This window comes from Miscanthus floridulus, chromosome 13 (genome assembly GCF_019320115.1).
Source record: "Miscanthus floridulus cultivar M001 chromosome 13, ASM1932011v1, whole genome shotgun sequence".
Classification (NCBI taxonomy): Eukaryota; Viridiplantae; Streptophyta; class Magnoliopsida; order Poales; family Poaceae; genus Miscanthus; species Miscanthus floridulus.
The window spans coordinates 49,194,436-49,205,483 of NC_089592.1; the positions used below are offsets into that span (position 1 = coordinate 49,194,436).

The 11,048-nt window shown below is 45.4% G+C and overlaps 1 protein-coding gene across 9 annotated transcripts; it reads right to left on the reverse strand.

Moving 5' to 3' along the window:
- Window positions 1-598: 598 nt before the first annotated feature.
- Window positions 599-9,004, reverse strand: LOC136499030 (lipid phosphate phosphatase 2-like). Of its 9 annotated transcripts, none has more exons than XM_066494738.1 (12): window positions 8,739-9,004; window positions 8,503-8,611; window positions 8,335-8,397; window positions 5,605-5,676; window positions 5,353-5,426; window positions 5,205-5,234; window positions 5,015-5,102; window positions 4,830-4,939; window positions 4,627-4,720; window positions 1,289-1,477; window positions 1,132-1,191; window positions 599-1,043 (listed from the first exon to the last, which is right to left on the reverse strand). In XM_066494738.1, the coding sequence occupies exons 5-12, from the start codon at window positions 5,398-5,400 to the stop codon at window positions 868-870; spliced, it is 795 nt and encodes a 264-aa protein (XP_066350835.1). In that variant the 5' UTR covers window positions 5,401-5,426; window positions 5,605-5,676; window positions 8,335-8,397; window positions 8,503-8,611; window positions 8,739-9,004; the 3' UTR covers window positions 599-867. The 9 variants fall into 9 exon arrangements, with proteins under 9 accessions (XP_066350835.1, XP_066350834.1, XP_066350833.1 ...); XM_066494737.1 differs by having other exon boundaries at window positions 5,543-5,676; XM_066494736.1 differs by having other exon boundaries at window positions 5,516-5,676.
- Between the last annotated feature and the right edge of the window lie 2,044 nt (window positions 9,005-11,048).

The window sequence follows — 11,048 nt, forward strand, 5'->3', positions numbered from 1 at the left end:
ATAGTTTCAAGGGTGTTAACACTCACTGGAATCTAAATGCATATGCAATAAGTTAGAATATCTAGTGGCACTTTGATAACCGCATTTCGCGACGAGTTTCAACCCTCTTAATAGTACGGTTATCTATCCAAAATGTGATCACACTCGCTAAGTGTCTCGATGACCAAAACAAAGAGCTCCTATCAAATTATACCTTTGCCTTGAGCTTTTTATTTTTCTTTCTTCTTTTCCAAGCCCGAGCACTTTCATCACCATGACTATCACCATCATCATGATCTTCATTCATTTGCTCCATCACTTGAAATGTGCTAACATGTTTCATGATCACTTAGAGCAAAGGACTAGCACTTAGGATTTCTTCAATTCACCAAAACCAAAATAGAGCTTTCAGCTGAGGATTGAAAAAAATAGAATAGTGAAATTTTACTTTATAAGAGTTTAAGATTGAGGACATGACTGAACCTGAGAAGGTGGAAACATTTGTCAGAATTGCAGTAGTACTGAATTCTAAAGACAGTTTGCAATCCATTCGCAGGTTGTCGGACAATTTCATTACAGCCAAGGGGAACCTCGAAACAAACTTTCCATACTACAGCAGTGCAAAACCAACTATTCACATTGTCACTGGAAACATAAACATTCACTGTCATTTACAGCATACACAACAGATGTTATGTCATGGTATCAAGGCCTGCTGGGCAGTTACAAGAAAAACTGTGGATCATCAAATCATCAGAAGGCGGTAGATATACCTCCGTACTCTTTACATTGGTCGGCTACATGATGAAACCACACAACTCATCGTGCTTCCAGAATTTGAAGGAATGGAAGAATTAGCACCTCGGACAAACTAAGTGGCATGCTTCTTCATGGTCTCCTGCCAGACTCCATCGACTCCAAGATAGGGCTGGTGTCCCTCAGGGCAATGCCACCATGGTCTTCTTGTTCATCTTCAGACTGTATAGGTCTTATGTTGATTGAGTTTGCATTACCATTGCTGTGTGTCTCAGCTAGCTGTTGGAAGTATGCGTGTGGCCATAGAGCTGTAAATTAATAGGAACAGGAACATGTAGTAAAATGTGAGTTCAATATCTCATCAGCATATATTATAGAGAAGGGCGAAAAAGGTACCATCATTGTCAAAGGGAAACGGGAAGAACTGCAGGTAACAGAATGAAGCAACTGTAAGACCTGAAAAGAAATAAGAGAATGACACTCCATATATGACTTCTGATCATAAAGCGTGTTCTAAATGTTAAATACAAAAGGGCATCAAATAGTAGCAAACCTAAGATGCCGCCTGCAAAGACATCTTGCCAGTGATGCCAGTAATCATCAACTCGAGAAACCGCCACAAGTGACGCGACAAGTAGAGGCAGAAAAACTAAGCACAGTTTTGCAATGTGACCTTTGCGATCAAAAGCTTTAAGTTTTCCAGCCAAGTACCACGCAAGAAAACCTAGACCGGCAAAAGACCCTGCAGTAGGTGACAAAGAACAGAAACAGATTCATCAATTCACATTCTGAAAAGGGGAAAATTTAGCATATTATGGCAAACACCCAGCAGGAAACCCCCTCGACTGAGAAAGCGTAAACAACCTGCTTGCAAAGGTGATGCATGCCTCAAAATGATATGCTGAAACCAAATGCTGCTAACATGTATAATTCATATAGTTCAAGAATATATAACAAGTAACCAATGCCAAGAGAATCCATTAATATCATGGAAACTGTGTACTGTGTGACAAGAATTATCAAAAGGATATATAGCTCAAGAATATATAACAAGTAACCAATGCCGAGAGAATTCATCAGTGGCGGAGCCACAGGGTATGCCGGGTATGCACTGGCATACCCTGCAAGACCGGCGGCAACTGGTATACATAGTAGTATGTGTACGCTGTATTCGTAAAAACAAAAAAGAAAACATATCTGGATCGCATCACACGCCATCACCGGAGGACGGGAGGCCCATGTGACGCGGCCCATGCGGCAATACGCAAGTCCAGACGTTCCAGTACATGCTAAGGTACACGAAGTTTCCGGTTCCTATAATTAATCTAATCTCGACCGTAGGACGGAGGACACGCATGCTGCCTGACGGCTGACCCTTAACGCACAGACACCCTAGTGCCCTGCCGCAGTGCCACCCTCCGCCCTGGATGCTGGATTGGATCGGAGGCTCATCTCATCTGTAGTTTGCGCGTCCACAGCAGTAAGGCTTACCATCAATGTTTTTAAGGCGCCGCTTTGGCGTCGCTTTGGCGTCGCCTAATCGGGAAAGCGCTACAGGCGGGACGACTTGGCGGACGACTCGCCTCAGATTGGTATGGCGTCCGCCTTACTACCATGGCGTCCGGAAGTCGTCGATTTGGCGTCCGATTCGTCGAAATCGAGCAAGGCGGGCGCCATACGGGGATGGCCACGGTAGGAAACGACGGGGAAAACTGAGAGAGAAGGGGTGCGCAGGAGAAACAGAGCGCGCCGAAGGGAGAGAGAGAGAGAGTGGGCGTGCAGGAGATTCACCAGCAGGAGAGCGGGAGGGGAACCAGAAGCCGCAGCTCGCCCGTGCAGACGCGTTCTCCCACGCCGACGGGAGAAGTTGCTGCCCGCCCGCCGCCGAGCCGTGCGGCCGCCTGTGCGGGCTGCGGCCATGTTCCCCCAATCGGCGCTGACCTGCAACATCTTGCCTCCTCTGTTCCTCCATCGAGCTGCAGCGTCCAAAGCCCTTCTGTTCCTCCGTCAATCAAGCAAGAAGAGCAGCACATCTGGAAGAGAGAGGGAAGCAAGAGACAGAGAGGGGTGGAGGCGGAGCGGCAGTGGAGAACGAGAGAGAGAGAGAGGTGCAACGGCGCTGGAGATGAAGCAAGAGACAGAGAGGGGTATATGGGCTGCCTAGTGGGCTGGGCCAGACTACTTCTTGCTCCTTCTCCTTTCTTTTTCCTTTTTCCTTTTTGTTTTTCTTCATTATCTACCACTCTAAGCTGCTCTTTTAAGATTCACTTAAGATGTTAAGGCATCGCCTCGCCTCACGCCTTAGTCGCTTTAGCGTAAGCGGTAGTCAGTCGCCACGCCTCGCCTTGCCGCCTTGAAAACATTGCTTACCATCTTGATTCGCTATTTCATTTAGGAAAAATTTAATCTTTGCTCTTCGGTTTCTTCTACTCTTCATCTTTCTACAGAAAATTATTGTTTATTTTCATAGCTATTTGCTAACATCACAAATAGCGAATTGTTTAATTATTTGGCATTGTTTATCAGTATGTCTTTGGAACTATTTATGTTGTATTTAGTGGATGGTTTCAACTGAATCCATGAATTTAAGCCTCATCATGTTACTTAGTGCATATGTACCGAATCACGTTGTCAATTTTGTAATTATTACTGAATTGCTAAAATGGATTTACCGAATTGGATATGAAATTTTTTTGGATGGCATACCCTAAACTAAAATCCTGGATTCGCCACTGGAATTCATCAATATCATGGGAACTGTGTACTGCGTGACAAGAATTATAAGGATAATCTCTGATTGTCAGACATAGCTATTCATTAAGATTTTGGAGAACTGTATTAGGAAGAAAAAACAGCAATTCCAAGAGGGCACAGGGCAGTAGCTAAAGTAATTCTGAATACATAAATAACATGAAGGAAAGAAAATGCAGGATATCCTCAAACGAAAGGAGAGTTACAATCATAGTCCAACAGTGTTTTCAGGTAAAGGTATTCATGTGCAGAAACAATTGCATCAGCACTGCGACCAAATCATTGATCTTTGTTTATTCATTGTTTAGTTGTTTACCGATGTTCTTTCTTTTCTTATTAGTGAAGTTGCAATATTATACTCCCTCCGGTCCATTTTATCTGGCGCAAGTTAGAATGACACGGTCTCCTAGATTACACTTTGACCGTTCATTTGCTTTATATTATATTATTTATGCTTATAAACTTAAAATCATTGGATAGTATAATTCCTTACAAATCTAATCATATAAAGTTTGTATTATAATAGTTAAAAATTATTAGCCCAATTATTGGTCAAAGTTTTTAAAGTTTGAATCTTGCTATGCGCGTGCTTCGGATAAAATGGTCCGGAGGTAGTAATGTATTACCTTTCAATAAAAAAAGTTGAACCACTGACAAAGTAATTAACAAGTACATGACACAAACGAAATAACTAATGTACTAGTATGATTAAAGATTTGAGATTGCGTCACAAATTTCCTAAGTTTTTCCTCTTAGCAGGAACTCACTATGCAAAGTTCTTATATAGGAGAGTGCTCAAACAAAACCATTAACCAGCAATAGAATATAAAAGATAAACGGTGACTGAACTCAGCTGAAGGATTAGTACATCATAAAGGATTCAAAATAACAAGTGTTTCATGTACAGAAGCAAGTATTGTCAAACCTCATAAAGTTCTCACAACTACATCCCAAGATAGTGGATCAATCAACCACTACAACATGAGTTCTCACAACTAGATCTAGTGGATCAATCAACCACTACAACATGAGTTCTCACAACTAGATCTCAAGATAGTGGATCAATCAACCACTACAACATATCAAAATAACCACAAGAAGCATAATGGACATAATATACCAAGTAATTTCATTTCCTACATGAAGAATGCCCACTTGGGAAGCTCTTATGACCTTCCTTGATGACACTCTTTTCTCCATGGCAAATCACATCGGTGGTGATATTATCATAATTCTGGATAACAAATATCAGATTTAGTGACTAGGGGTTTAAACTTTGAACATAGAGCAGGTCAGCAGTATGAACTTGCATAAGAAAAAATGGCACTGATGGAAGGATTTACAGGTTTGCCATCAGGAAAACAACGCCAAAAGAAATCTGGCCGAGGGCGGCCAACACCATCCTTAATTGCATCAGTGATCACAGCAGTTATAAGCACTGAATATAAGATCCCTGCATAATTTTTTTTAAGTTCAGCAAAAACTAAAACTGTCCATTGACAATTAACATCTTTAGAATGTCAGGTACCTAGTATGCCATGGTGTAAATCATAGACATTTTTCTTTTTGAAGTAAATGACACCAAAGATGACCCAGGGTAGCACGATGGCAATCAGCTGTAATCAAGAGAAAAATAACATGCCTAAGGACATATTGTGCATAGCACAGTTAAATCAATATTTGAAATCAAAATATGAAGTACCAGAGCAAGAACATACTGGAACAGCCCAAAATGGGATTGTGTTGCCCTTGAGGGGATAACTCAAGTCAGTCATCATGTCGCGTCCAACAAAGCGGTGAAAGGGTTCGATTATGTTTAACAGTCCATCAAGTACAGCAAGACATAAAAGTATAATCCAGTCATACATGTGTACTCTTGCCACTTTGGTGCCATGGGACTGTATAGTGTGGCATCCTAGCTGGATATCAGGCATTCTCCCCTAGAATTGAAAAGCAAAAGAAAGAACTTTGTAGTTAGCAAATAAAAGATTGAGTCATGCATGGACTGAAGATGACATGAAGGGCAGGCCTGGTGCAGTGGTGAGAGCTGTCTCACTGAGTCACCAGGTCACGGGTTCGAAGTAGCCTCTCCACAGATTTTGCGGGGGGAAGGCTTGCCTCGGTTTTTCCCTTCCCCAGACCCCACTCATGTGGGAGCCTCCGGCACTGGGTCTGCCCCCTTTTTATGGACTGAAGATGACATGCGAGGAGATTATAAGAAAAAAAAAGAAGGGGGTCGTGAAACATTTCAAGCAGAATGTATTCTCATGTGGTCCAAAATTTGTTACTTAAGTGTTAAGAAAGAAAAAACATTATCCCATAAAGCTTGTATTGTGCAGAAAACAGAAACTCTTTAAACATTTACAATGAATTGAAAAGATCCAGAGTGTAAACATCCACAATTAGATTTTAAAAAAAAATCATGTAAGCAGTCAAATCAATATGAAGTCCAAAACAGTCCTAAAGAGGGCAAGGTCAAAAAAAGACCAAAGCTATTCAAAAGAAAAAAGAATCAAGTGGTAATGTCCATTTTCAGTTTAGTAGAAATGAAGGACTATGTCTAGCTCCAGATAGTGGCACTGTGGGACAGCAACATTTCCATGGCTCAAACATTGATAACATCGCCTTCAACAGAATATGCAGTATAGTACGCAGTGGATGAAACTTAATGGAATATTGGTGTATATTACGATATAAATGCTATTTCTAGCTACTCAGAACAAAGTAATCCATTTAACTGTTTAACCAAAAAATACAACATGATGATGGCTTCAGCCAAATGTAAAGGTGTTGCAAATATAGAGTGATTCGAAATAATATAACCCACATAGATCTACATATAACTGCAGCTCAAAGCATTGCAGGAGTAACTCTCTCGTGTTGCTTTAAACAAAAAAAATGAGGCTTTTACATGTATGCCATTAAGAAAGTTTGTAATTACACACAAGCCATTAAAAAAATTGACCGCACACGAGTGCCATCGTTCTGAACTTCTTTGCTCTCTAAGCCATTCCGTCGGTGTTCTGTTCGTTTTCACCGTTTGGGAGTCCTGACAAGTGGGTCCGGTCAGTCAAAACGTCCATAATACCCCTCTCATCCCTATCCTCTCTCAAACTCTCTCTCTCTCTCTCTTCTCGTGCGTGCGGCCTGGGCGGAGCTCGCCCGCGCCCGCGCCCGCGGCGGCTGGCCAGGGCCGAGCTCGCCCGCGCGCCCGCAACAGCCAGGGCGGAGCTCGCGGCGGCCGGAGCTCCCCCGCGCCCGCGCTCGCGGCGGCCGGAGCTCCGCCGGGCGCGGACGCGAGCGGAGGAGATGCCGAACGACGAGGAGCAGGCGGGGGCGGGGGCGCCGTGCGGGGCGTGCAGGACGCTGCGGCGCAGGTGCGTGTCGGGCTGCGTCTTCGCGCCCTACTTCACGGCGGACGACTTCGCAGCCGTGCACGGCGTCTTCGGTGTCCAAATTGGTGGCCACGTCCACGAGCGAGCCCCCCGGCGCGAACTCGAGGAGCAGCTGGCAGCCCCTTGTCGGGCGCGGCGTGGACGCCCAGGCAGGGGACGACGTGCGGGGACCGGAGCGCGGACAGGATGCCCGCCTCACGCCGCAGGTGCTCGGCCGCCGCCGTCCCCGCGAGCGCGGACTTGACCGCGAAGAGCGCGCCCGAGGCTTCGTTGGCGGCGAGCGACTACCACCGCGGCCGAGCTTCAGACCCATACGGTTCGCCCCAGCTCGCGCGTACATGCCCAGCAGCGCGGTGGCCACGTACGGTTCGCCGGAGAGCGCCAGCTTCACGGCGTACCCGTGCAGCGTGCGCCCGACCGCGAGGCCGCTGCAAGCTGTGAGGGAGGCCGAGAGGGTGTGCGCGGTGGGGAGGAGGCCGTGGGGGGACAACAGCATCTCGCAGAGGAGCGCCAGCGCCGCGTGGTGGAGGCCCCGGGAGGAGTGCGCGTGGATGGCGGAGGTGCAAAAGACGGCGGTCGGGTCGGGCGTGCGGCGGAGCAGCACCACGGCGAGGTCCAGGTGGCCAGACTGCGACGTACGCGCGCTGGAGACGGAAGGCCACGGCTTTGTCCTGGTCCACGCCGGCACGCACCGCCACGGTGTGGAGCTCCGAGGCGCGGCGCACGGACACGCAGCCCACCAATAGCGCCGCCGCGCGGTCCACCGTGAGGGCGCCATGCTGGACACTGCCGCCGGACAGTGTGCCTGGTCAATGCCGGGGAGGGGAGCGAAGCGACCAGAGCAGCGCGGTGGTGGCGTTCGCGTGGAGTTTGAGAGAGAGAGGACAGGGATGAGAGGGGTATTATGGACGTTTTGATTGATCGGACCCAGTTGTCAGGACTCCCAAACGGTGAAAACGAACAGAACACCGACGGAATAGCTTGGAGAGCAAAGAAGTTCAGAACGATGGCACTCGTGTGCGGTCAATTTTTTTAATAGCTTGTGTGTAATTACAAACTTTCTTAATGGCATACGTGTAAAAGCCTCAAAAAAAATCCCCCCAAAAAAAAACTGAATGAACAGAAAAGGTTTGAGTTGGAAAATGCACAGGTCCCATTATGCAGAGGCTGAGCACTGCTAATTCTGCCACTGTAATCATAAAAAAATTACACTAGCGACTAATGACTCCACAAAAGATGAGAGTAATTTTCATACAAATTGCAGACAAGTTTCAGCAACAAAAACATCAAGACTAGCCGCAAAACACTAGTTGACACTAGGTGTCGACTCCCGTTAAACTAGACAAAGATTTGTTACTGATTTGCCAGTTAGTAACATTTCAGCATATACTCCTGAATGAATACAAAGAAAATTAGGAAAAAGGTAAGGTTTCTCTGAGCCCAGAGAACGTACCAACTCACTCCCGCCCTGATAAACTGTGCTGGTTCAGATGGATTCTCGGACGCCACAGCCGCTCTACAAGAACCACTCGGAACGGACAATTAATCAGCGAAAGGAACGGAACCTCGACGAATTTCGCCGCAACGAAAGTGTAGGAACGCTCGGAGCCCTCTCACTTACCTCCCAAATCAGGGTATCAGCCGCCGTCGCGAGGTGGTCCGCAACAGATTCCGCCGGAATAGAAGGGACCAAGAACGAAGTCGGCCACTGGCCGCCGATATCAGGGAACCTGTACTTCGTTTCAAAAAAAAAATACAAAGAACCCGATCGGGTTATCGGCACAAGAATCTTGTAAAGAGGAAACCTTTTTTATTAAAAAAAAGTAAAAGAAAAGGAGAAGGAATTAGGGGGTGGACCTGCGTCAGAACGGAACGGGGCCCTGAAACATCTGCCAGTCCGCCGGAGCTGGGCTCGGCTGGCTTGGCTCACACTAAGCCACTAGGGATGGAGAGTTCTTTTTCTTTTCTGAAACAGGTAGGGTTAGAGATTGGAGAGGAAGAGACGAAGACTGAGAGTGGAGACAGCAGCAGCAAGTAGTAGGGACGGGAACTCGGGAGGAGATGGATATGGGCTCTGATTTGCGTTGGTTCCACTTGGAACCGGCAGGATGGATTGGGCGGTGGGCCTGTCTTTGTAAGCACAACGATAGCCAGAAAAAAAAAAAACTCTTCCGCGTTCGTCGCCAGACTTTTGTTACCGACATTTTGGGTTGATGGTTTTAGACTGCATCGCTGGCTGTGTTGATGTCGGAAAGATTGATGGCCGAAAGATGCAGCGTGCCACAGGTGCTTTCGCCGGCCATTTACACTACAACCCGCTGTTAAAGTTGAGTACCCATCGTCGAATGCGACAGGTTACTCCCTCCGTCTATGAAGAATGTATTTTTTTCTCTTATGAAAGTGATACAGTTTTAAATTTAATTAAATTTATTAAAAAAATATTGCTTCATCTATTCTAATGGATTATCTAGTTGTTTGAAAATTTTATAACAAGAGACATTCCCCACCCAGATAATTAACAATAACCCCATAACCAGGGGCGGATCCAGCGGTGGGGCGGGGGGGCTCAAGCCCCCCCTACCCAAACCGAATCAGTACAAATTACTGTAGAGTCTCTATGAATTTTTAGGCAAAGTTCTATAGCTTAGGGGGAGGCTGAGACTTAAGATCGAGCAGCAGTGTTGTTCAGTCCCCCCTAAAATATTTTCTGAATCCGCCGCTGCCCATAACCATCCCAGCCATGTTGAAAAACAAAAGAGCAGAATGTGACCAGAGTTCATTGATAGAGCTAAAGTTCAGATACATGAGGTTATGAGCTTTGATCCGGAGTCAATCATGGGATCATCATGAGGCGTGCTTAGTTCTGAGCAAGCTTGTCATTGCCTCACCACATGCAACAAGAACCTTGCTAGGTCACGAGGGACAATTTTGGCTCACCTAAGGCTGTGTTTAGTTCTCAAAAAATTTCCTAAAAAATGCTACAGTAGCCATCACATCGAATTTTACGATACGTGCATGGAGCATTAAATGTAGATAAAAAAAAACTAATTGCACGGTTTGGTTGGAAATCGCGAGACGAACGTTTTGAGCCTAATTAGTTCATGATTGAACACTAATTGCCAAATAAAAACGAAAGTACTACAGTAGTCAAATTCTCAAATTTCGCGAACTAAACACAGCCTAAGCAAGGAAAAACTTGCCTGCACAGAAGTCAAAGACAGCTAGCTACACATCCAAACACTTTGCTCACTTCAATTTCTAGCTCATTTAGGCAAAACAGTGGTGGACAAAGAATCCAAGCAGACCCTTAATTCCCAAGTAGTACAGGCGTAAGCACCAACCACAAAAATCTTAGAGCACCGTCGGCAAAGGTCATGGCAACGGCGCACATGTGGAGGCATCATCAATGGGCGGATCTATATACACTGTACAGGGTGTAGGTATATCCACAAAAACATCAAAAACGGTGATTATGATCAAATTTTCACCATATTCGTATCTATACGGTAAAATCATATATACCCACAAGGCAAGCGCACATACCTCGTATTTGCTCTAGCTCCGCCCCTGGCACCATCACATTTCCTGTTGCCACCTTTCCTTTTTGTCTACTAAGTCGTACTTTTTCAGCTAACGAATAGTATTTTTCTCTCACAATAAATCAACCAACAATACTTTCAGTCATGGCTTATATAGGACAACCGGCAAATATAGGACAACTGGCAAATAATGTGGATCTCAGCTCAAAGGAAATATCAAAGCCAAAAAAACAAGGATCAAATCCATCATGTCCCGACTTTCCAAACCTCTTGCTGTCTTGTTGCCTTGCAGCCTGTTCGCTTGCTCGTAAACGATCGTAAATTTCCAGCCGAAAACAGTGTTTTTCTCTCACACCAAATCAACCAGCAGTAAATAATCCACGATCGTTTACGGCCGAACAGGCCGTCATTCATTCTTCAGAAAAAGGATACTACTAGAAACAAAAGCCTATGCGGAGTCAGTCACCATGTGCACAGACACTAAGCACAATGCTTTGTTGAACATCCATAAAGTCTATTGAGCCTCTGACAGACTGCTGTAATCAAAGGCACATGCAATGTTCGGATGTTCCTCTTTACTTATATTTACTTCCAAAATGATACCACATGAAATCTACAGTTTTACACA

What these genes read in the sequence shown, in the direction of transcription:
- LOC136499030 (XM_066494735.1), bottom strand. Translation starts at nt 5,420, where the DNA reads ATGCCTGATATCCAGCTAGGATGCCACACTATACAGTCCCATGGCACC. An exon ending in TTTACACCATGGCATACTAG is followed by an intron (nt 4,940 to 5,014) that starts GTACCTGACATT and finishes AAAATTATGCAG; the next exon opens with GGATCTTATATTCAGTGCTT. An exon ending in CCCAAGTGGGCATTCTTCAT is followed by an intron (nt 1,478 to 4,626) that starts GTAGGAAATGAA and finishes CACCTACTGCAG; the next exon opens with GGTCTTTTGCCGGTCTAGGT.